This window comes from Myodes glareolus, chromosome 3, assembly GCF_982192425.1.
Source record: "Myodes glareolus chromosome 3, mMyoGla1.1, whole genome shotgun sequence".
Taxonomy (NCBI): Eukaryota; Metazoa; Chordata; class Mammalia; order Rodentia; family Cricetidae; genus Myodes; species Myodes glareolus.
The window spans coordinates 103,027,795-103,054,637 of record NC_142028.1 but is presented as its reverse complement, the minus strand read 5'-3'; the positions used below and the strand labels follow the sequence as shown (position 1 = coordinate 103,054,637).

Below are 26,843 nucleotides of genomic sequence, written 5' to 3'. Positions count from 1 at the left end.
TGTGTATTTGAGCTTTGGGTTTTGCTAAAGTTTACCTTTGTACAACCAATACAACAGTAACTTCCTTATCTAAAAGAAGAGCTTCCAATTATTTACCAACTTTAAACCTGTTGGCAGATGAATTCACATATTATGTTAATGTGGAAATAAAGTTATTTGAAAATTTATTGTTTTATTCTGTTTCCTGTCACTTGTTTTAGTTTTTTCTTTTAAGTCTTAATTAGTGAGAAAGAGGTAGTTCTCAGAACTGGAGAGGGACTGCATGGTTGAGAGAGCTTGTCCCACCATGATGAGGGCTGCAGGTTGAGTCCCAGCACCCATATTGCACGTTGAGCTTGCCACATAACAAAACATCTGTAATCCCAACTGAGCTAGGCAACTGGGATTTACTGGCTTCTAGACTATGTGAGACTTGAGCGCTGGGTTCAAGGAGAGACTCTGTCTCAGAGAAACACGTGGAGAGTGATGGAGGAGGACACCTGATGTCATGTTTTAGCCTCTGTGAACACTGCTGTGTACACATATGTGCACATGTATACACACAAAAAAGTAAATATTAAAGATGTAAATTCTCTTGTTTTTTTTTTTTCACTCTGTGCTTTGGCCAGCTGCTCCTGATTCTAATAGTTTTTGAACTTATTTTATATCAGATACTGTATTAAACACAGTCATTCAACAGACATTAATTAGCTGCTTATATATGCAGCCTTGCAATAGTGACTAAGATGTAGAAACTTGAGACCCAAAGGTGCAGTGTAATTATTTAGTAGCTTTGGGGAGAGAGGAGCTCTTTCTTTGTGTTTGGTCCACTTCCTCACTGGCGTCCAGGGGCTGAGCACGTGCAGCTACCACACAGATGAGAATGACCGCATCACAGTGAGAAGTCCTTCTTCATGTCTTGAGCTGGAAGGAACATTAGAGACAGCTGCCTTCCCAGTGTGCTCCCTCTACACCATATACCATATTCTCTTTGCCTGGAATACAACATCAAGTTGTGGTTTAAACCCTGAGATAACTACAGGAACTGAGAAAGAATATGCAGTAGCTTCCTCTAAATAAGTGACTCTCAACCTTCATAATTCTGCAGCTCTATAATATAGTTCTTCATGTTATGGTGATTCCCAACCATGAAATTACTTTTGTTCCTACTTCATAACTGTTAACTTTGCTTCTATCATGAACTGTAATGGAAAAAAAAAACCAAAGAACAAACTCTCTGTTTTCCGCAGGTCTTAGGCAACCCCTGCGAAAGGGTCACTTAATTCAAAGGGCTCTCCACCCATAGATCTTCTGCTCTAGATCATTGTGCTTTGGGCATTTGTTTCTTCCTGAACATTCCACTGTTATTACAAACCCTGAGTTTATGTATGTAAACTCATCTGTCCACATATTTCCCTGTCTAATTGAGCCGTGCTTTGAACTGTCACATGGTGCCGTTACAGAAGTGGAGCTATTTCCGTGTGGTAGTGTCTGAGTAAGCACTTAGGTGCTTCTTTGCTCTCCCCTATTTCAATAATAATGTTCTTATTAAAGAAAATGGACTGGGTGTGGTGGTGTACACCTTTAATTCCAGTACACAGAGGTAGAGACAGGTGGGGGCTCAGGGTAATAGCCAGCCTGGTCTGCATATTGAGTTCCAGGTCAGCCAAAGCTACATAGTCCTTGTCTCAAGAAAAACAAAAAGCAGACAAAACTCTAATCCAACAAACAAAAACACCCCCCAAAGAAACAAACCACACACACACACACACACACACACACACACACACACACACACACATGAAAATGTTGCTACTGGTGACTTTAGATTGGCTAGTTGTTTGGCGATAATGGCACAGTGAGGCATGCAGTCAGAACTCATATCTTCTGTGCTTTGGACTCCCTTACTATGTAGCTTTTACACATTAGCCTTGTTTTGGTGTCTTTAGGCTTTCACTGCATCCAAAGACAGTGATTTGCATTTGCAGATCTGGGAATTTGATATCTATATACAAACCTAGTTTTTCTTCAAAGATTTCCTTCATTCCTGAAATATAACAAATAGAATCAGTCTAAAAATAGCACTAGCCAGCGTTCGAAAAGGGTTTGCTATGTGTTTGACTTTGAGTGAAAGACTTATACATTATCTTAAGTTTTTAGAAACTTACTGCCAACTCTGCTTGATCGAGGAGTGGTAGTCTGAAAAAGAATGACCCTTGTAGATGCATGTGTTTGAATGCTTGGTCACCAGCAGGTAGAACTTTTGGGAAGGACTAGGAGCTGTGGCCTTATTGGAGGAAGTGTGTCACTAAGGATGAACTTGAGGTTTCAAGGCCTGTGCTTTCTGCCTTCTGCTTTTGGTTCAAGATGTGAGCTCTCCGCTGCTCCTGCCTTCACCTTGCCATTATGTGCTCTAGAGCTGGAACTGTAAGCTCAATTAAACACTTTCTTTAATGAGTTGTCTTTGTCCTGGTCTTTTATCACAGTCATAGAAAAGTAACTAATACAAGTGGTTAAACATGAGATTTGGAGACAGACTCTGAGGATGCTATGGCAAATCTTAGTTATCAACGTGACACCTGGGAAAAAAGAACCTCCATTAGGGAATTGGCTCCATTAGATTGCCTCGTGGACAAGTCTGTAATTTTCTTGATTGTTGATTGATGTTGGAGGGCTCAGCCCACTGTGGGCAGTGCCATCCGTGCACAGTTGAGCCTGGGCTGTACCAAAAACCTAGTTGAGCAAGTTCGGAACAGGGCAATAAGCAGCTGTCTTCCTTGGCTTCCCTTCAGGATGGGCTGTAACCCATAAGCCAGATAAGCCTTTTCCTCCTCCAAGTTGATTGTGATGATGTTATTCATCAAAGCAGCAGCAACCAGATAGCCAGAATAGTAGTCTGTACTCTGCTTCTTTACGCAGACAGCTGTGACCTCCCTGCCTCACTTGCTTTTTCACACGGACATGAAGATAATAGTGTCCCTAAGGTGGGGTGCTCGCTCCTTGTGAGAGAATCCCTGCAGAGCTGCTGTAGTGCTCGTTTGCCACATGGTAAAGTTTTCAGTAATTCTGCTTGGGCCATGTGACCACAGGCAAATCCTTTAAACCAATGTAAACGTCTCCTGGGATCGTACTCCAAGTGTTTTTGGAGCTGTTAAGTCGAACATGATTTCTAGGTTCTGTGATGGCCTCTTTGTTTGCCCAGTGAGTCTCTATGACTATGAACTGGCTGTATCGGGGCTCTAGCCATTAAAAACAGATGTTCCTGCTTTCAAGAGTCTGCAATTCACTGAACTGGTGGTGGGTGCAGTAGGGTGGAGAAGTAGAAAGAAGTATCATTGACTTGAGATTATAGTTAAAAGCTGTGAAAAATTAGGCGAGGGCCAGCCTGTTCTAGAATTTCAGGGCTACAAAGTACTGTCTTGTCAAAAAACAAAACAAGTGCTGTGGTGGTGGAGCACACCTTTAATCCCAGCACTCGGGAGGCAGAGGCAGGTGGATCTCTGTGAGTTCGAGGCCAGCCTGGTCTACAAGTTCCAGGACAGGCTCCAAAGCTACAGACCCTGTCTCAAAGAACCGAGACAGACAGAGAGAGAGAGAGAGAGAGAGAGAGAGAGAGAGAGAGAGAGAGAGAGAGAGAGAGAGAGAACAAACAAAACAAAAACCCAAAAGAAAAACCTCAAACCAGCCAATAACAACAGCAACCACAATACAACTCCCCCAACCACACAAACCAAACAACCAAACAACAACAAAAAAATCAAAGTCCCAAAAGTTAAAAAGAGCCCAAGATTCCTATTCAGACTCTAGTTAACTTTTAACTCATGTGATCAACAATACAGTGAGGAATTTCTTGAGATTGAGTGCTATAGCAAGGTAGGGAAGGCTCAGGGGAGTGGAAAGGAGAAGCAAGGGCAAGAATGCTTGGGAATGAGAGGTCCAGCCCCGGACACAGAAAGTGTTGGAGGGCTTGAAGGCACAAGCTGAAGGTCAGTGAGGTTGAAGTTCTCTGAGGAGTCTGGGTCACATTAGGCCTTTGGGGTACGGTAAGGCGTTGGGTTCTATTTTAAATGTAATTCTGAGCCTTCTGATGTGCTGGGGCAAGCAGGTGCTTTTAAACACTAAGCTGTCTCTCCAGCCCCACAGGACAGCTCTGTCTGTGATTACGTTGTCACTTAGTGTGCACTGGTGGGATATTCTCTGGGTCCATCTGGGGCTACGGTGGTCATGGTAATAATAGAGAAATTTGTTGTACAATTCTGTTTTTGATTTGTTCTTCTGCTTTTAGTCACACAAAGGATGCCAGTTACAACCACTAAGCTATAACTTTTCTATTCTGCATGAATTTAGTAATTTAATTTCATGAGAAATAACAAATGAGTTTGATTGGTCACTTTGTAGCAATCAAGAAAAATATTGCCATTAAGCCTGTAATTGGTCTACAGGATTCTTTCCAAGAGTAAGGCTTTATTTTGATGTGAGAAATAACCAAGAGACTGAAAAATTACTCTGGCTATGGTTCTCTTTGAAAATGAGTAAGTTTTAAAATAGTCTCAAAGTTAATTAAATATATCTGCTTAAATTAAACCGGCCATTTTCAATATTACTTGTGCATAAGCATACGTAGAAGTGGTGAGCAAAATCTTCCATCTTTAGTTTTTCTCTTAGTTTTTGCTGCTCACATCTTATGAATCCTTTAATGATAGATTATAATGCTTAAAGTGATTTAGGTGTCAGGACATTATTCTCAATCATTTCTTCTCATTCACTCCTCTCCTCACTGAGACAGGTTCTCAATGTGTTGCTCTGCCTAGCCTGGAACTCACTGTGTGGACCAGGCTGGCCCTGAACTCAGGGAGATCCTTCTGCTTTTGCCTCCTTAGTGTTGTGATTAGCTACCCAGCTAACATCAGGTCTTGGTGTGGGAAAGCCTTCTGTATATGTATTGTTTTTATTGGTTAATGAATAAACTGCTTTAGCCTGTGATAGGGTAGATAGGCGGGGGTAGGGGGTAGGGGAGAACTAAACTGAATACTGGGAGAAAGAAGGTGGAGTCATGGGAAGCCATGGAGCTGCCAGAAGAGAAAGATGTTAGCTGCCAGTTGCAACCTTGCCAGTAGGCCATGACCATTGTGGTAAAATATAAAATAATAGAAATGAGTCAATTTAAGATATAAGAGTAAGCCAGCAGTACGCTTAAGTGATTGGCCAAGCAGTGATTTAAATAATATAGTTTTTGTGTGGTTATTTTGGCCTTTTTTTTTTTTTTGAGACTGTGTATCTTGTAGCCCAGGCTGGCCTAGAACTCACTATGTAGCTGAGGATGACCTTGAACTCCGGATCTTCCTACCTCTACCTTCTAAGTGCTTACTAATGTAATTAAGGGTTACTGGTGTGTAACACCATGTCTGTATTCCTTTTACCCCCTTGAGACAAGCTCTTACTGAGTAGCTTTGGCTGTCCTGGAACTCACTCTGTAGACCAGGCTGGCTCCCATCTCCCAGACATCTGTCAGTCTCTGCCTCCTGGGTGGTGAGATAAAATGTATGCATCACTATCCCCAGTTATATTCCTGACTTCTTAGACTATGCTAAGATGTGAATAAGATTTTTGTATTTGTAACTTGGTTAAAATAAGAAAATGGCCTCTGGGTGCAGTGGTACAGGCCCTGTCTTAGCTATTCTGGAAGCTAAGACAGGAGAGTCTCTTGGCTTCAAAAGTTCCAGGCTAGCCCAGGAGACTGAAAATCTCTTTAAACAAACAAACAAACAAACAAACCCCCACCGAACATCACAAAATGTGGGTTTTTTTTTTTTGGTGGAAAAATTAGAAAATGCAGATGAGCAAACCTCCAAAAGCCACACCCACATTCAGTTTCCACGTTTTTACTTTTTAAATTAATTAAATTTATTCATTTATTCTACATCCTGATTGCAGTTTCCCCTCCTTGCTTTCCTCCCATCCCCTCCCTCCACCTCCTCCCACACCCATCCACTCCTCCGTTTTTTGTTCAAAAAGGGGCAGGCCTCCCATGGGTGTCTAGGAAGCAGGCCTGTCAAGTTGAGGTAGGACTAAGCTGCTCCCCTTGTAGGAAGCTGGGCAAGGCAACCCAGTGTGAGGAATAGGCTCCCAAAAGCCGCCAAAGTGAGGGACAGTCCTGCTCCCATGACAGACTCCGAGTAGTTTCCAGGTCTTTTAATGCACATATTTTGAACCCAGACGAGTTGGGCTGGTCTTTGCCTCTTCTTTAATGTGGTGATATGAATTGAACTCTGGTCCTCTGCAAGAGCAGCAAGTGTTCTTAACTGCTGAGCTGTCTCTCCAACCCCTATTAGTGCTATTATCTTTATTTTGAGACAGGATCTCACTGTGTAACCCTGGCTGGCCTTGAACTCAAGATCCTCCTGCCTTAGCCTCCTACATTGTAAAGATTTTATGAATCTTTGTATGAACATAAAAATGTTTTAAAATATTTCATACTGAGCATTTTGGATAACCATTCTTTGTTAAAGGAAACATGTTTACCATTTGGAAAAAAATGCTTTCTTTGAGGATTTAGATTGACTCTTATACAAATTTTATTCCTTGGGCAAGACCTTAGATTTTTAAGAAGCAATCATTTTTTCATCTGTGTTCTCCTAAGCATTTAAGATGTAAATGTGCACATATGGTATTTAAATTCAAGACTAGAGAAAGTACTGTAACAGGTCGAGGATTATTCAGCTGGGTAGTTTTGTTTTTTATTTCAGTGAGTTGTTCTCCTGGGCAGCAATCAGTTCCAATTTCCTGTCTTTGATCTTATTTTAGGTTTCCATTTAAAAATCTGTGGGGATAACTTAGAAGAAACTAAACAGTAAAGATAGGTTTGATTGTATTTGATGCACTTAGGGAGTTGCAACCAAGGAGGTCATCACAGTCAACTTATAGCCTCCATTTATTCAGTACTTGAACTGTAGGCTAGCATACTTAAGACTGAATAGCACCGTACTTATTATGGATGGTCCAGTGGATTGGATGCTGATTGGAAATTTTGTAGCATTTCTCTTCTCACTTGAACTCTTGCCATGGCGAGTTTCTCTTTTGGCAATTTAGCCTTTGCTGGGAGTGGAGGGTGGTGGAGGCAGTAGGGGCGGTAGGTTATGTATATATCTCATATTCCCAAGGTTGACAGCACTGAACTTCATTCTTGTGCTTCAGCTTTGGAGTAGCTGGGATTGATTACATACATGTGCTGGGACTCCAGCTGCTTCCCACTTTTGTCTTTCCCATTCTTTATTTCTCCAGTCAGGGGTGGGGGTGGCTGGGAGCGTGTAGGGGTTAGGGAAGTATGGGAGGGAGGTAAGGTGATGGCATGTCCACTTTGCTAGTTTCGGAAATGCTGTTTGCTGCAGCAAGGAGATCCCAAATGTAGTGGTTCAAAGAAGGCAGAAATTTCTTTCTTGTGTAATAAATGGGGTTCCAGGTACGCAGGTGTCTTAAGGTTCCTGTTGCTGTAGTAAAACATCATGACCATAAGCAGCTTGCTTCCATATCACAGTTCATCACTGAAGGGGGTCAGAGTAGGAACTCAAACAGGGCAGGAACCTGGAGGCAGGAGCTGATGCAGAGGGCCGGGACGGGAGCTGCTCACTGGCTTGCTCCCTATGGCCGGCTCAGCCTGCTTTCTTACAGATCTTGGACCACCAGCCCAGGAGTATCACCACTCACAGTGGGCTGACCTTCCCACATCAGTCACTAAGAAAATGCTCTGCAGACTTGCCTACAGTTCATTCTTAGGAGATATTTTCTTAATTGAGAGTCCCTCTTCCCGTGACTCTAGTTTTTGTGGTGAGTTGACAGGCTAGCCATCAGAACAGCATGTCTGTACTAAGCTGCATTCAGGGGTCCAAACTTCTTCAATCCCCCCCCCCCCCCCGCTTTCCAGCCTTCCTCCTCTCCCTTCCTCTTTTTTTTCTTTTCTTCTTTTTCTTTCTTTCTTTCTTTCTTTCTTCTTTTTTTTTTATAGGATTTAGCTCAGGCTGACCTCAAACTCACCAAGTAGTGGAGGCTGGCTTTGAACTTTTGATTTTCCAGCCGTCGACTAAGAACTGGGTTCTAGTACTGCGCCAAATGCCTACCCCTTCAATTTTGTCCTTATAACAGTACCCTAGGTTATTGTCCTCATGCGTATAACCTGACCTGGATTGTTATCAAAGCTTTCATGGAACCAAGTATGGAGAAAGCAGGCTCCATTGGGACATGGTACATTACTCAGACGCTAACCTACTCAGATTTGACTCTAGGGGAAAATGAAACCCAAAAGGTTGAGATGACTGGTGTTTTTGTTTTTCCCCAAATCATAGTTCCTGTCTTCTCTAGGTACTACATTGAGCAAAGGGCTCTGTGGCACTGCTTGGTCTTCTTCTTCAGCCTGAGTTTGAAATTCCTAGCGAAGTATTTGCTAGAGCTGAAGAGATAGCACACTTACCTAGCATTTGTGAAATGCTGAGTTTGAGTCTCGACCCCACATACAATCAATTGTGTGTATTACAGTTATTACCTGTAATCTGAGGACTTGGTAGGAGATCAGAAGATCAGGGTCATCCTTGGTTTCATAATGAGCAATCTTCACTATAAAAGACCATATCCCCAAATATATATATTTTACTCTTGTTAGCTCACATACTTTTAGATTTGTTTTAATGAGCACGGTGATTGGAAGTTACTGTTTTGTTGAGCTTGCCATTGGCTTTTGGACGGTCAGTTTCTGTCTTTAGGAATCATACTTAGGTTTTTAAGTGTATTGTTCTCTTAACTTGGGAGTGTAGATGACAGTCAGCGTTTAAAGCTTTGAAAGAAGAGCCGGGGCTAAGCTTGACTTTCTAAAGGTGTCAGAATTCAGAGCTGGGAGTGGAGTAGGGCCTGCTGCCAGCCCTCAGGGAGGATGTGAAGAAGTATTTGGGTCTAGGCATAAATGTCAGGAAGATACAGATATTGGTGAACAGAGCATGGTAAGTCCTTTGAGAACTATGAACTCGCCTAGCCACTCCACTCCAATTTTGATGGGCAGAGCCAGTCCACTAGAAGAGTCTTGGTGACTTTGTTTCAGCATTGAGGTTGGAACCAAGGGCCAGATGCAAGCCAGAAGTGCTTCACCATCAAACACACATGATAAAATCTATCGATAGATACACTAGCTTTTCGTCCAGACAAAAGTCATAAAAGAGAAAATAATTTCCTAAATACAGCCATTGCCTCTTGGAGTCCGTGGTTTCACTTTCTGTGCTTTCAGCTCTTGGTCAGCTGTGGTCTGAGAATACTAAATAGAAAATCCAGAAATCTAAGTTTTAAACTGTATCCCATTCTGCATGGCACAGTGAAATCCCATCCAGCCTAGTCTGTCCTTCGCTTGCCCTTCCCAGGGCATCCTTTTCAGTCATCAGATGGAACAGTGCAGCACCACAGTGCCTGGAGATAGGATCTGGTGCTGACTTCCATTTCAGGCATCCATCAGGATGCTGGAACATGCTCTCTGAAGGAGAGGAGGAAGATCTTGTATGTTTAACATCCTCAGGTAGAGGTGTCCCTAGCTGAACTTGTGGGAGGAAGAAACTAAAGTGCCCTAGCTGATAATTGTAGTAGCTGATAAAGTGCTACTTACAAAAGAAGTCCTAGATTTTGAATCTTTAAAATAAGGTCTGATTAATGTGATAAGTTAATTTATCATTTTGGTGACCGCATTATTTATGGAAACTAACTTTAAGAAGCTACTCTCTTTAGCCCAATTTCTACCTAGATTGAGTCCTTCCTGCCTAGAGATTTAGTAGTCAAGAATACTTAGTCAAATGTCTGTCTTTGTGATCCTTTGATCCCACAACCCCTCCACCCCCCAAGTTCCCTTGATAATCAGCCATTTCCTCTCCTAGGTTTTCATAGCACTTTTGAATATGATTAATTTCTTTTTCCAATTTATTTTTCAGATTGTGCTTTTTATTTGAAGTTTGACATGAGTATTTTTGTGTAATATGTGATATGTATTTTCCAATCCTGGAGAAGCTAGGAGGGAGGGTCGAAAGCTTAGTGTTTCATCTGTGCCTCTCTTTTATTCCAGAGTACAGCTGATTGATTTATTTTCTTGGAAATATATGTATGGGACTGAATACCTTAGGAGATAATATGATAATTGCTTATATTCAACAAATCCTTTGATTCATGGAGAGTTAAAAGACCTCATTAAAAATTCTGAGTTAGATTTAGATGGTCAAGAAAAAGCATGGCAGATTGGATACGAATCTTTTAAATCAGATTCTCTTTGTAGTATGATTTATGAGTTATATTGTGGCTGACTTCCTTTTAGTAGGAATGTCATGATAGGAAGCAATATATAATTATTTTTCTTTACTGTGTCAAATGTCCAAAGGAAGTGGAGATTAAAAATAAAGGACACATGCTATACAATGCTGGAGCGAGCACACGTATTCTTTTTTGAAACTCCGTAAGAGAACACGTTTTTATATCCTGCAAAGTCAAATGATTATGATTAACCTTGAAGTATAAATCTTCAGTAGATGAAAGATTCTTGCAATTTTTAGCCAATCAGCTTTGATACTGAACCATAAGATGGTGGGTTTCAGAATGTCTAGAAAAGACAAAGTCAGTATAGATTTAAAAATGTACTTGTTCTCTATACAGTATCACACTGAAATTTTTAAAACTGAGGCATTTGACATCTGTACTTTGGTAATTTAGGTTAAAACAACATTCTGCTCTCAGTGGCCCCTTTCCTAATGGCAAAGTCATTTTTTTTGGGTGGCTCAACCTCGACTGATTAGCCTAGCTCATCTGGTGTAGGCATTCTAGTGTTCTGCATCTTGACCTGAGGAAGTCCATTGTCATATCACTTGCCGTCTGCTTCCCTGGACACCCTAGTCTGTCTTCTGTGAGTAATAGTGGATCATCAGAAAACTGTACTTGGGCCCATTAGCTGAGACCCTTGCTGAATTAAATGTTACTTTAATAGCTATGGTTTTGCCCATGGTTTGTTTTTATATTACTTCTTTTTAAAGGAGTAATACCAAACTTGCTTTGTCTCTGAGAATATTGCCTGTTATATCTTTGCAGCTCATATGTGAAACAAAAATATGGAAAATTGCTTTATGGACGTGAAAACCTTTGCTTTCTTTGGTTTCATCCTATAAACCTTAAAAGAGGTAGATAATTCACTTGGCATAGAGCCAGATTTGGATATTAATTTTATCATTGTGTCCAGAAAATTGGCAGGTTAATTGAAACATATCATGTACACTAGTAGTTAGCCAACTATGGCTCACTTAATACCTGCCATTTCAAAATAAGATGGCATTGCAATATAGCCATGATCACTTCTTTCTTTTTTAAGATTTATTTTATGTTCAATTATGTGTATGTGTGTATATCTATATATGGGTATGTGCAGGTACTGCAGAGGCCAGAAGAAGGGGTCAGATCCCCTGGAGTTGGAGCAACAAGCAGTGGTGAGCCACCCAACATGGGCACTGTGAACTAAACACAGGTCTGATGTAAGAGCGGGATGCATGCTCTTAAGGGCTGAGCACCACCAGGCCTGACCTACATTTCTAAGAAAAAAAATATTTCTTGCCTGTTAGATGCTAAGCTTTATGGCCATAGATACGTTTGCCTTTTTTTTTTCTCTTTACTTTGTAGCCTAGGCATCTAGAATACTGCCTGGATATATGAGAGCACTTAAATATATGCTAAACAAGTGAATCAATCCTTAAGATGTGAATGTATGTCTTCACAGACCCTCATATCCCCCCCATCCCATTTCCCCTTACTGGGCCTCCCAAGAATTCACTGAAGGAATTCTGTTATGATATGCTGTGAAACTACAAGAAGTTTTATGAAGATTGTAATTGACACAATTGGGAAAGTGAAGAAATTGATTTGCTTAAGGCAATGAGTAGGTTTTAGTCATGCGACAAGTTTATAACTTTTGAGCAAATTGTGTTGGTGTCATGAAATGTCAGATTCAAGGAAGTAAAGTTGGATAGGTATTGAATAAAAGAACTATAAATTACTCTCGGAGTTTAACCTTGGAAGGTGTGAAGAAAGTCGTTAAAAATGCTGCAGTTTTCATATAGAGCTTTTGTGTGTGTGTGTGTGTATATGAGATTTCTTTGTTTCTTAGTTTTTTATGAAGTAACTGTAACAAAGTATCTAAGACAATGAAGAGAGTTTCAAGCGCAAGTGTTTGATGGACTTCTTACTGGAAGAGCTCTGAAGCTGCTCAGGAACCTGATGGCAAGGATGAGGAGTGTGCTTGAGTCTCTTCTTACTTTTTCCTTACGACGCCACAGAATTTGATGAAGAAGGCTGTGCCCCATGACTTTATTAACCCTAATCATCTAAACACCCCACCTCCAAGCACATTTCTCACCTTCTGAAGAGCCCACAATTGCAGTTAAATTTCAAAACGTGAATTGTTGGGGCATATCCAAAACAGAGCATCTAGTCTATTGACAGTTTTCACACAGTGCTGTAATGACCATGGGATTAAAGCATCCAGCACTTCAAGGAGTATAATTGGATGTATCAGTGCTGCATGGGAGTTGGATCAGTTGGGTCCCTCTTGTTCTGTGTCCTCTTCTCTCTCCTCCTTCTCTATTTGAGAGCAGTAGAATTGAGAAGCTTGCTGTAAACATTAAACATTGATGCTGTTTCCTTGCTTATTCTTTTAACAGACAAGTAGTTTGTTTCCATGTGCAGGGTTTGAGGTCATAGCTGAACTTCCTGAAGCTCAGCTGCAGTTGGCTTCTTGCTGAGATGAAAGCTTGTATCAAAGGGAGGTGTAAGCTTAAACAATCCTGCAACAGTTTAACTCTCCCTTGAAAGTTTTTTGGAGGTTTATTTATATTTTATTTTACATGAATACATGTGTGCCTAAGTGTGTGTATTGTGTACTCTGTGCTTGGCACTGCCATGTGGGTGCTGAGAATTGAACCCCAGTTCTTTGCATGGAAAGTAAAGGCTCTCTTAACACAGAACCTTCTAGCTCTCTCATGTAAGTTTTGATTTGTAAAAGGATTAGCTTTTATTTTAAGTATGTGGCTGCGCTTTGGGATTAAAATATAATTACTTTTTTTAAAAGGTTCATTTATATGAATTCATCTGTTTTGGGATTAACTTGTGGGAAAACACCAAGAGTTGTTGGGCGTTTTTAGTGTTTTTATCAATGATAGTTTTTTTTTTCAAATTTATTTATTTATTTGTTTATAAAAATTTCCACTTCCTCCCCTCCTCCCCATACCCTCCCATTCCCCCCACTCACCCCCCCACTCCCTCTCCTCCCTCTTCAGTCCTAAGAGCAGTCAGGGTTTCCTGCCCTGTGGGAAGTTCAAGTTCCTCCCCTCTCCCTCCAGGTCTAGGAAGGTGAGCATCCAACCAGACTAGGATCCCAAAAAGCCAGTACATGCAGACAAAACAAGACCCAGTGCCATTGTCAATGGCTTCTCAGTCAGCCACATTCAGAGACTCTGGTTTGATCACATGCCCGTTCAGTCCCAGTCCAGCTGGCCTTGGTGAGCTCTCATTCGATCAGTCCCCTTGTATCAGAGGGTGAATGCACCCCTCGCGGTCCTGATTTCCTTTTTCCTGATCTCCCTCCTTCTGCTCCTCATTTGGACCTTGGGGGCTCAGTCCAGTGCTCCAATGTGGGTCTCTGTCTCTATCTCCATCTATCGTCAGATGAAGGTTCCCTCTGGTCCTGCCTTTCTTGCTCACGTTTTCCCTCCTTCTGCTTCTCATTTGGACCTAGGGAGTTAAGTCCAGTGTTCCAATATGTGTCTCTGTCTCTATCTCCATCCATCGCCAGATGAAGGTTCTATGGTGATATGCAAAATATTCATCAGTATGGTTATGGGCCAAGGCCAGTTCAGGCACCCTCTCCTCTGCTGCCCAGGGAACAATCTGGGGACCTCTCCTTGGGCCTGGGAACCCCTCCAGAATCAAGTCTCTTGCAAACCCTAAAATGGCTCCCTTAGTTGAGATATATACTTTCCTGCTCCCATATCCATCCTTCCTCCCTCCCCCTATCCCATTCCCCCAAGCCATCCCCAATCCTCCCCCTCTCCCTTCTCTCTAACCATCTCCCCCTACTTCCACCCCCACCCCCCGTGCACCCAAGTTTGCCTGGCAATCTTGTCTACTTCCAGTATCCAGGAGGATAACCATATGATTTTCTCCAGGTTCACCTTCTTATTTAGCTTTTCTAGGATCACGAATTATAGACTCAAAGAACTTTAACTATGGCTAGAATCCACATATGAGTGAGTACATACCATATTCCTCTTTTTGGGTCTGGGTTACCTCACTCAGTAAAGCGTTTTCTATGTCCATCCATTTGCATGTAAAATTCAAGATGTCATTGTTTTTTACCGCTGAGTAAAACTCTAATGTGTATATGTTCCACACCTTTTTAAACCATTCTTCTATTGAGGGGCACCTAGGTTGTTTCCATGTTCTGGCTATTACAAATAGTGCTGCTATGAACATAGTTGAACAAATGCTTTTGTAGTATGATAGGGCATCTCTTGGGTATATTCCCAAGAGTGGAATTGCTGGGTCCTGAGGGAGGTTGACTCCCAGTTTCCTGAGAAACCGCCACACTGATTTCCACAGTGGCTGCACAAGTTTGCATTCCCACCAACAATGGATGAGTGTTCCCCTCACCCCACATCCTCTCCAGCATAGGCTATCATTGGTGTTTTTGAGTTTAGCTATTCTGACAGGTGTAAGATGGTATCTCAAAGTTGTTTTGATTTGCATTTCCCTGATTGCTAAGGAGGTAGAGCATGACCTTAAGTGCTTTTTGGCCGTTTGAAGTTCATCTGTTGTGAATTCTCTGTTCAGTTCAGTACCCCATTTTTTAATTGGGTTAATTAGAGTTTTAGTGTCTAGTTTCTTGAGTTCTTTGTATATTTTGGAGATCAGACCTTTGTCTGATGAGGGGTTTGTGAAGATCTTCTCTCAGTCTGAAGGTAGCTTTTTTTTCTTACTGACAGTGTCCTTTGCTTTACAGAAGCTTCTCAGTTTCAGGAGGTCCCATTTATTTATTGATTCTCTTATTGTCTGTGCTACTGGGGTTCTACTTAGGAAGTGGTCTCCTGTGCCTATGTCTTGTAGACTACTTCCCACTTTCTCTTCTATCAGGTTCAAAGTGGTCCGATTAATGTTGAGGTCTTTAATCCATTTGGACTTGAGTTTTGTGCATGGTAATAGATATGGATCTACTTTCATTCTTCTACAGGTTGACATCCAGTTATGCCAGCACCATTTGTTAAAGATGCTTTCCTTCTTCCATTGTATACCTTTAGCTCCCTTGTCGAAAATCAGGTGTCCATAGATTTGTGGGTTAATATCCGGGTCTTCTATTCAATTCCATAGGTCGACTTCTCTGTTCTTATGCCAATACCAAGCTGTTTTCAATACTGTCGCTCTGTAATAGAGTTTGAAGTCAGGGATGGTAATGCCTCCAGAAGTTCCTTTATTGTATAAGATTGTTTTGGCTATCCTGGGTTTTTTGTTTTGCCATATAAACTTGATTATTGTTCTCTCAAGGTATGTGAAGAATTTTGATGGGATTTTGATGGGGATTGCATTGAATCTATAGATTGCTTTTGGTAGTATTGCCATTTTTACTATGTTGATTCTCCCAATCCAAGAGCAGGGGATGTCTTTCTATTTTCTGGTAACCTCCTCAATTTCTTTCTTCAAAGACTTAGAGTTCTTGTCAAATAGGTCTTTCACTTCCTTGGTTAGAGTTAGCCCAAGATATTTTATGCTATTTGTGGCTATCGTGAAAGGTGATGTTTCTCTGATTTCCCTCTCTGCTTCTTTATCCTTTGTGTATAGGAGGGCAACCGATTTTTTGGAGTTTATCTTGTATCCTGCCACATTACTAAAGATGTTTATCAGCTGTAGGAGTTCTTTGGTAGATTTTTTGGGGTCGCTTATGTACACTATCATATCGTCTGCAAATAATGAAAGTTTAACTTCATCCTTTCCAATTCTAATCCCCTTGATCCCCTTATGTTGTCTTATTGCTATTGCTAGAACTTCAAGCACTATATTGAAGAGGTATGGAGAGAGTGGACAGCCTTGTCCTGTTCCTGATTTTAGCGGAATGGCTTTGAGTTTCTCTCCATTCAATTTGATCTTACTACAAAAGCCTGTATGCAACAAAATTGGAAAATGTAAAAGAAATGGACCTTTTTTTTTAGATAAGTACCATATACCAAAGTTGAACCAAGACCAGGTGAACAATCTAAATAGACCTGTCAGTCGTGAAGAATTAGAAGCTGTTATCAAAAATTTCCCTACCGAAAAAGCCCATGACCAGATGGTTTTAATGCAGAATTCTACCAGAACTTCCAGGAAGAGCTGATACCTATACTCCTTAATGTATTTCACAATATAGAAACAGAAGAGTCATTGCCAAACTCTTTATGAAGCTACAGTTACCCTGATACCAAAACCACACAAAGACACAACCAAGAAAGAGAATTACAGGCCAATCTCACTCATGAACATTGACGCAAAAATTCTCAATAAAATACTGGCAAACCGAATCCAAGAATACATTAGAAAAATTATCCATTATGATCAAGTGGGCTTCATCCCAGAGATGCAGGGCTGGTTCAACATATGCAAATCTATCAATGTAATCCATCATATAAATAAACTGAAAGAAAAAAACCATATGATCATTTCATTGGATGCTGAAAAAGCATTTGACAAAATTCAATGCCCCTTTATGATAAAGGTGTTGGAGAGATTGGGGATACGAGGATCATACCTAAATATAATAAAAGCAATATATAGCAAGCCGACAGCTAATATCAATGATAGTTTTGAGTGCTGAAGTGGTTAACAGCAAAGGTTATGCTAAGAATTACCTGCAGGGGGGTTCGTGTTTTATTTCCATTTTTGTCTTTTAAAATTACTTCCATACTATTAGAGGAATAATTGGTTTGAACTGCAGAGCAATTAGAGGGTTAATAAATCTTTTTTTTTTCTGATTACAGAAGCTTCTTATGTACATGTGGGAGAAGCAAAAATGTCAGATGATATCAGGAAAAGGTTTGATTTTCCAAATTCTCTTATCCAGTCACAGGTAATTTTTATTTATTTTTACTACACGGTAACAAATGAACCCATTTGATGGACTGTAAATTAAACTTTGTAATTTTGAATGAAATATTTTCTTATACTCATGACTTATTTTAGTAAGCAACTTTTGTATAGGATAATAAGTATATCTGAATTAGAAAAATTAACATTTAAAATTGTTCAGTTTCAACTTTTATTTATTTCATGTTTCCCTCTTAGAAATAACATAATCTTCAGTTTTATGAATATGGTTATATTTTGCTCATGATTAATAATTGGGAACAGAGGTAGATGGTTTTATGTATCTTCATAGACTATGAAGGATTAATATTTAAAAAGATATATTCTACCTCTCTACAGCTATTGAGAATACTAGATATCATAATAATGATATTCAATATTTAAAACATTCTGGATTAATGTAATATATACCTGCTGAGATAGGAAATTGGGATAATTTAATTTACAGAGGTTTTCAATAATTAAGACAAGTGGTTAAAGTGATGATGGTTTTCCTGGTTAGCTGCCGGCTGAGCAGAAACAGTTTGATCCATCCAGGTGCTGGAAAAGCTTACCGTCTTCTCTTATGTGTAAAGCTAAACAGCCAGCGAAAGCCAGTCTGAAGACTTAACGTTTGGACAGCATTCGGATGTTTTCTGCGGTTGCCTTTGGAGATGCCTGCTGTGGGAATTGACTTAGCTGGGAAGTGGGGAACCCTTCCATGAGGAGTAGAACACTCCTTATGTAAGATTCCCTTCTACCTGGCTGGGTTGGAGTCATATCCTGCTCTGTGCAACACAGGCCCTTCCCGAAGAAGACGAGGAAGACGCTGTCCGCAGTTTCCATAAAAAGGAAATGCTAACATGTATCACTGTTAAATACAGCAAAAAGTGTGTATGTTCTATGTACTGTAGATGGTCTATTTCAGTCCTGCCGTGGAAATGAAGGCAAGCTGGCATAATGCGTCCCATGTGTGGGTTTTTCAGAGCCATGTAGCCTACTTAGGCTCGTATCTCTGATGTTTTAAAAGCTGAATAGGAAAGCAGATTAGAGAAACAGAATCTCGTTGGGAGTTCGGAGATGTGTATGTAGCATTGTTTATATTCTTTTAGTCCTTTTTCTAAGTGTGGCCAATAACTTTTGTGTGTCTCTGTTGCATTTTATGTCGGGTTTAGGTTTCTATGAGTGTGCCCTGTCCTTATTAGCTACATACCAACTGTTTTTTCTTAACTACTGAGTTGAGATAGAACCATATTCCATTGATTGACAGTCTTCTTGCGTGTTGGAAATTATATGGCATCTAGCAACTGTTAATAGCGGTTGAACCACAGTGGGTACTGCATGCATATTTGTGAGCCTGTTCATTATTTTCTAAATGAGTCTAGAAGAGTTCTCTGATTAATCTAAAATCAAAAATTCAAATTATAGGCAGCACTGTATATTAACTAACACCCTTTTATATTCCTTAGTGATGGCTAAAACAATAGTGCATCTTTTTGGCTGATGGACAGACATTCAGTGACATATGCAGTATAGTTTGTAGAGTAGGAACTCAGGCTTCTGATTGGTCTTCAGGTTTCTTATCTTCTGCTAGGAGGTAATAGACAGCAGATTGAACTCCAGTTTGTCATTATATGAGTGATTTCTTTCACAAAACTCAAGCCTTGACGTCTTAAATCATTTGAACATCTGAATATCTGAAGTGTATGCGCACTTATGCATAAAGGGAGTGGGTGCTATGTAGTTCTTTGAGATTTTTAGAGACTTTGTAAGACTGACGGCTGTTTGCAGCACTATTGCCAGTGGTCCCGAGTGCAGGATGTACAGCCATAGTAGTGAAAATTTCCCTAGCTGTGCACAAGTGGTTGTGATTGTTGCCAGCCCACTTCTGTCAGCAGCGAGGACTGGGTCGGCCTGACGCTGAGGCAGTGGGAGGCAACATTTATGCATTTATGCAATCAACTCTTCTAGACTTTAATTTTCATTTTGGGTTCTTTGATTAAAGCAGGATGTGGAAATTTTTAGAGATTTGTGAGACTGAAAACTTAATCAAGACTTAAAGCCTATGAGAAAAGGGATAAATAAAATAGGACCGTGAGATGGCTCAGTGGGTAAAGCCACTTTGCACTAAGCCTGGGGATGATCTGAATTCTCTTCTCTGGACCCACGTGGTGGGAGGAGAGAACAGACTTCTATAAGTTATCTTCTCTCTTCCCCGTGTGAGCTGTAGGATGCACACGTAAATGAATGCGAAACATTAGAAGACGTAAAAATGATTGGGTCTAGAGGAGGAAGAAGAGGGTGGAAGAGGAAGGAAGAGCTACTTTCAGGGCTGTATGGGCTGTATCCACAAAAGCAAGGGTGCCCTCCTCTCCATTTTCACTAAGTACATCACGAAACGTGACAGACCGCGTTTAGATACCAAGAAGATTTTAAAGACTAGGGGTTTTTGTTCATGGTTTGATGGATTATGTAATTTCAAATTACCATTAATGTCAGGTGACAGGAATTTGAGCTGAGAGTTGTCAATTTTAGCACTTATGAAGTGTGGTTAGTTTATCGCTGATATGGGATATATTGCCTACTTTGGAGGTTGTTCTGAAGATTTGGCTTACACATGTGGAGTGCCTCATCCAGTGCTTTCTACACGGCATACAACAAAAGGGACTCTTGTTTTTTACCAGTTGACAGCTTGGCTTGCTCATACATGCAAATGAGAATGATGCTGATTGCTTCTAAATGCACTCTTTGGAGAGAACTGTGCAAGTATGTTCATTAAGTTTGTTTGTTCTTTTAGGCTGTAGGTCATCTTATTGCTGCTGTCCTAAAAGAACATGGCGTTTCAGAAAAGATACACCAAGCCACAAACCAGGTCTGTGTTTAACTTTGTTTTATGTGTGTGTGTCCCGCTGGTTAGCTTTTTGTCAAATTGACACAAGCCAGGATCATCTGAGAATAGGGGATCTCGACTGAGAAAATGCACCCATTAGAGTCTCCTGTAGGCAACTCTGTGGGGGCATTTTCTTGATTAATAATTGATGTGGGAGAGTTCAGCTCTCTGTGGGAGATGCCGCTCCTGGGCAGGTGTTCCTGGGTTGTATAAGAAAACAGACTGATCAAATCAGGGAGAGTAAGCCAGGGATCAGTGTTTATGGACTCTGCTTCCGTGTTTGTTCTCTGATATCTCCTCGTGAGGGACTGCAGGCTGTAAGCTGAAATAAACCCCTTCCTCGCCTGGTTGTTTTGGGCTGCTACCACAGCAGTTCAAAGCCGACTAAGACATCTTTGCTTTCATTTTATTTAGAAACTTCTGCCTGAGTAGCCACACACACCTTGTTTCCCTTGTTGTTCAGTTACCTGTGAAGGCAAACTTGAACTCTGAGGATTTTGCCTACAGATCTTGCCCAGCCTCCTTTCCGTTTCTGCCTATTCCCTGTCCCTCTCCCTACATTTTCCGTCCCCTGCTCCCTTTCCTTTCTTTCCTTGCCCTCTTTCCTCTTCGGTTTGTCATGTTTTTATCCAATAGCAGTCTTTTAAACTTGGACATTTGTTAACTAACTCCAGGATGAGACATGGAAAGGGTGAAGGAGGGAGTTTCCCACTATTGGTGGAAAACAGCACCTGCAGGATGAGGGAGGACATGCTAGAGAAGGTGACAGAATTACCCCTGCAAGAATGTCTTTAAGCAATAGAGAAAATGAACACAGGGGCTGTGTTTGGCTGTGGGAGATTTCTCATGCTTCTGCTCAGCCCTGAATGTGATTTCTAAGTCGGAAAGGCCACGTTGCCAGTCTGACCTGGAGGAAAGCTTCCCCGCACAGAGTAGGTAAGTACCCAGAGTTGAATCAGTGCCTAAGTGCTGAGGCAAACCGGTTGGGCTTTGACCAGTTGGCATTGTGTATTTTTACTTGCTAGATGGGAACTTGCTAAACACAGGTGCCTATGTATAAACTAGAGATAAGAAGTATTTTTCCTCCAACAAAAATAAATTGATTTCCTTTTCCTTACTTTCTCTTTGTTACATGGGAGTATGTATGTGTGTATTTTTACATGTATACATGCCTTAGTGTTCTTTTTATGTGTCTGAGGACAGCTTGTGAGAGCCTGTTTTCTTCTTCCACCATGTAAGTCCTTGGGTTGAACTCAGGTTGGCAGATAGACAGCAGGTACTTTTGTTGGCTGAACCACATTGCTGGCCCCTCACGTTCTTGATGATTAGCCACTTTGTATCATCCGTCTTTACAATGCCCTTCCATAGCTGGAAGTGAGTGTAGTGGTATGTTTCACTAATTGGCATTTATCTAGTGTTTGTAATAGTCATGTAAATCAGGTTTCCTGAGAACCCTGATCCCAGTTCTGCCTGTAATCACATTATGTACTCTGAGAAGATCTAGTGATTTTACTTAAATTGCCAGGATTTATTGAAAGTTAAATCCTTTTAACTAAATGCTTCTTCTTCTACTAATAAATGAATGCCTACCTCCACAAGGACACAATACCATCTTAGGCAAGTTTATTCATCCATTTATCTTATTTTTCCGGCTTGATAATGGGATAATGGCATTTAGGACCCTGGGCTATTGTGAAAATAAATTTCCTTCTGAATACAAGAGGAAATAGAATATAAATATTTCCTCTCTGCAGTAGCTGACTTTTAGCTCTATTGTTCTTTAATAGTGGGGTCTTAGACTGCAGAGGTTTTCATTAACTGCAGAGGAAGTGCAGCAGAGTGTTGTGCACTGCCGTTTGTGGGAGCTGGAGACTCTGACTTTTCCTTGAATTGTTCCTTCCTTTTTGTAATTTGCTGTGTGGTGTGTGATAGGGTGTGATGTATATGTGTATGGTGTGTGATGTGGTATGTGTATGCATTCATGGTATGGTGTGCTGTGGTATGGTATTGTGTGTGTGTGTTGTGGTGTATGTGTGTGTATCGTGTGTGGGTGGTGTGTGTGTGGGGGGGACTGGTGTGTGTTGTATGCACAAGTGTGTGCTGGTATGCCCACTTTGCGTGTGAATGTGCAGGCTATAGGAGGACATTGGGTGTCCCATCCTGTCGCTGTCAGCCTTGCTCCCTTGAGGCAGGGTCTCTTAGTAAGCCTGGAGCTTTGGTTTCAGTTTGACCAGAGGCAAGCCAGTTCCACTGTGTTCCTGTCTCCTACTATGCTGAGTTTATAGTAGCCATGCTTGTGTTACAAGTCTTCTTGCCCATTAAGCCATATCCACAGCCCCCAAACACACCTCTCTAATCAGCTGCATCAAAAGGAAATAAAATAGCTTCATTTTGAGTTTATCATCACTATTTTTTTATTATTATTAGTTATGTGTAATTATATGCAGAGGTTCTGGCCTGGAGCTAGTTACAGACACCTGCTGGTGGTTTTAGGGAATTGAACTCTGATCCTGTGGAAGAGCAAGCAGTACATGCTCTTAATCACTGAGCATCTCTCTAGCCCATTATCATTATTATCATTATTATTATTATTATTATTATTATTATTATTATTTTGGCTGACCTTGAATTTGCTATGTAGCTAAGGATGTCCTTGAACTCTGACCTCTACCTTCGGAGCAATGAAATCACATGCTTGTGTTACTATGATTATTTCTTCTAATTAGAAAAAAGAAAAGAGGATGCAAACCTCAACAGACTTAACCCAAAATACATTTAGTATGGATTTATTATTTATTAATGATTCTTTTGTGGGGATGAGCCCTGAGAAAGTAAAAAAGCTCACAGTTCTGTTTTCAAAATCAAAATTTCTGTTGACTTCTGTCCCCATCTGGGGTGTTTCCATTAGCGGATGTTGATTCTCAATATGAGGGGAAAAGTCATGGTATTTTTCGTGGGCAAAATAATTCTCTTAGGATTCGTTGCTCACCATTGCTATGGGCAGATCTAGTCCTCTGACTCAGAGTAGAGGGGTTTCAGCACAGGTGTGGGTGGAGCCGAGCTGCATGTAGGTAATAGAGGTTGGTAGTAGAAGAAGAGCAGGGACCCTTTGAAAATGTCGTCGCCAGGAAGCTCCAGGCTTCGATGATGTTTGGACTTCATCTTAGGTGAGCTGGTAGACCACCTGATGTTGTTGGGGGTCTAGTCACATTCTATAGCTCAGCAGGTGATAGAGTCAAGTCGTCACTAAGTCCTGACGCTTGGACTCTGCCTGTGCTTCTGCCTGCAGTCAGCCTTATTGTGCAGCCAGACACCAGGGGGAGAGAGACACTACATCACAACAAAGGTATTCCCTTTTGGGAAAGCAGATTTTAGTTTCTTGTAGGAGCAAAGTGGCCACAGCAGCATCCTTGGTACAGAAGCTAACCCACTGTGAATGATTACATGCTGATGAACAGTTGTGCTTCCTTGTGAGTTTCTCCTTGTCCTAAGCATCCTTTTATCCCTGGTTTGCTTTCAGACGGCCGCCTTGAACTTGCTGTGGGAGAAGTGCTGCAGCGACAGTGTGGTGGTCCGAACAGCCTGCTGCGAGGGCCTGGTGGCACTTGTTGCTCAGGGTCATGCAGAGTTCAGCTACGTTCTCAATGGGATACTCAACCTGATTCCTTCCACCAGGTACCCTTGCTACCATGTCTGATAAAAGGTTTAAGCTTTTAGAAACACAATCCACTGGTTCCCTGCTGGGGATCAGGAATTTGTGCTGCAATAATGAATTGACTTATTTTAAGAAGGGAACTTACACAGTGACACGGTTTTTACATTGCAATGGCTGTCTGTAGTCAGCCCTTGACGCCAGTGATGTGTGTTAGAAAATTATACCGTGAGCTTCTCTTAAATATTTGATGACATAGGAATGTGTCTTCTGCGCGTTCCTGGGGAACAAATCCTTTAAACTTGTTCTGTAAAGCCATATTCTCACACAGAAGGTAGTAGAATAGCAGAAGGCAGCAGGGGCTTGCTCCTTTCCTAGATGGTCAGACAGGATGGTGTTTGAAGCAGGAGCACCTGTGAACTCCCTGGGCCGAGAGGTAGGCCGTGGCTCTGTGATACCGTGCTTATCTAGGATGGCTGAGGCTCTGGGTCCTATCTCTATCTCTGTCAACAAAAGAAAACAAACAAACAAGCAAACAAAAATTCAAAACAATAGTACCCCAAACCAGTTCTCTGTAAAGGAATTGCCATTCTTTGCTTAGAAAAATGGCTTTCTGGAAAAGAATGTTAATATGTCATGAACCTCCTTGTGTGGCTTCAAGTCATCAGGATACAGGACCCCAACACACTTAGTCTTCTCCTTCGCTCTTCTGCTGAAGAATTTGGCATTTATGGTGACAAGAGAGCCTCCCCTTCTCTAGACCTTTGTAGTAACTCAATCTCACCACATCAATGATGGGGCAGCTCCAGTTTCTCGTGTCCACAGTTTGTCCAGGCTGACAGTGGGCAGAGACGCTAGTTCATTTTTAAGTGGTAGTTTCTCAAATCAACTTTCCCAAAGTAACTTGGATGATGATGCAGCCATGGCTCTGACTCATGTGGCTCTGGAGTTTCCCAGGATTCCCTGGTCATTCCCATGCTCTTTCCCCCCTCTCAGTTTTACTGCCATGGTATACTGTGGGTGCTTAATTTCTTTTTTATGTCTTCATAATAGTTGTGACTTACAGTGTAGAAGCCTTTCTGGGCTGTAGTCTGTTAGTCTCCATTGCCTTTATTCTTTTAATATTTCTTTATAAATCCCATTTTGTTCTCTCTGGTCACCTCTTTGTGTATTATTTGATTATTGGCTTTCTTTTATATCTTTCTATCAGTAAGCCTAAACCCTGTAACATAGTGTATTAGTCTTCTCAAGCCAGCTCTGGCTACCCATTTATGCTGTGATTCTTCCCATGAGCCCTCTACTTGGATATAATGCAACTGTTCACCTGTGTATGAGGTGAGTGTTCCTTCTCCTCTTCCTCTAGTGCCACCTTCATTGTGCATCAAGAATCTGCCTAGATTCTTGTGCCTTTTCAGCTGAATGGCTTGTTCTCGCATGCTATTCTTGTGTTTGAAGTGTGTCACACACTCTGAACTTTATAGATGACTGAGTGGTTCTAAAAAAGCAAGGGTTGTATCATCTCTTTCTTCACTTCCTCACAAACAGAGAGAGAGAGAGAGAGAGAGAGAGAGAGAGAGAGAGAGAGAGACAGAGAGAGAGACAGACAGAGACAGAGAGAGGTATGAATAATTTTAAAAGTGGTTTTAGGATCCATTAAGACATCTCTCCGAGGATTTTTTAAACTAAAGATTTTATGTCTTTCTTATTCAGTAGTTGGCTTTAAGTAAGCCACATAGATTTTGTCTTACTCCTTTTCAGTTATCCAGTACCAATAATGGAGTTCATTCTCTGTTCCATCCTGCATAGTTTTAAAATGTTTTAAAATCTATAAGTAGTCTGACAATGGTGGTGCATACCTTTAATCCTAGTACTCTGGAGGCAAAGACAGGTGGATCTCTCTGAATTTTTGGCCAAACTGGTCTACAATAAGTTCCAGCACAGGCTCCAAAAGCTACAGAGAAACCCTGTCTCTAAAACCAACCAACCAACCAACCAAACAAACAAAAAAACCAAAAAACCAAAACCAAAAACTATAGGTATATAATCTACTTGTATTGTGAGTTATATTGCCTGGGCTAATGAGACGGCTCAAGGGGTAAAAATACTTGTCACTAACCATGAAGACTGATGGAGAAAGGTGAGAATCCACTCCTGCAGGTTGTCCTCTTGCGTGCTCTCGTATACGTGCCTATATACATATGGACAAAAATTGGAGTTGTATTTCTTATAATAGGGTAGCAATTGAGAGGACCAGAACAGTGTCTTGTGTATTTAAATAGTCATTAGGCCAGGAGAAGGGGCACACGAGTTATGAACCCTTGCAGTTCTTTCAGAGGACCTGGGTTTGGTTCCCAAGCACCACTATGGTAGCCCACAATCAAATGTAGGCACGTGTGTGGTGCATATATATACATACAAACAGGCAAAACACTCATATAAATAAGATAAGATCTAAATAGAGCACAAAAGCAGCTAGACCTGGTTTGGGTATTCACCTTAATTCTAGAGGATTAGTTGAGAAAATTATACTGGCATGAGCTATTAGTCATACATCAGTATAAATCCTCAATCACAATATAAACCATAAAGTATAAGCATCACTAATGATAGGTATGCCTGCCATCTATTTATAATTTTCAGTAATATTATTATTTCTTCAAAGTTCAAATGTGTTTTAGACTAGGTGTAGTGTTTATAGGTACTTAGGAGGCAAATTCTCTGGTCTCCTTGCTCTTTGTTTTCACACTGGTACTGGGTCTCAGTTTCTTTTAAAGGTTATTTGTGTAGTATGAGGGCTGGCTTTTTGGGGTTTCTGTCCCTCCCAGTACCCCAACAGCCAGCAAGCAACAAAGAAAATCACACACAAGACTCCATAAGGTTATAAACTGATTGGCTCATTAGGTCAGGCTTCTTGTTAACTCTTATAACTTATATTATCCCATTATTCTCATCTATGTTAGCCATAATGGCTCCGTACCTTTCTCTGCTGGGCAAGTTACATGCTGCCTCTTCGGTGGTCTGTACAGGAATGGCTGAGAGAGAGCTTCTGCTTCCAGAATACTCCCAGTCTCTTTGCTCCACCCCTACTTCCTGTCTGGCTTTCCCGCCTATACTGCCTGCCTGGCCAATCAGCGTTTTATTAAAATATAATTGACAGAATACAGATAATTCTCCCGCACC

The 26,843-nt window shown here is 41.1% G+C and overlaps 1 protein-coding gene across 1 annotated transcript in view; it reads left to right on the top strand.

The window, feature by feature from the left end:
* Positions 1-26,843, top strand: part of Focad (focadhesin) — a 297,602-nt gene that overhangs the window by 19,206 nt on the left and 251,553 nt on the right. Inside the window, exons 2-4 of the mRNA XM_087904862.1 lie at positions 17,037-17,125; positions 19,919-19,993; positions 23,532-23,686. Coding sequence (XP_087760988.1) covers positions 17,069-17,125; positions 19,919-19,993; positions 23,532-23,686 — 287 coding nt within the window. The 5' untranslated portion in view covers positions 17,037-17,068. The remainder of the gene's footprint in view (positions 1-17,036; positions 17,126-19,918; positions 19,994-23,531; positions 23,687-26,843) is intronic.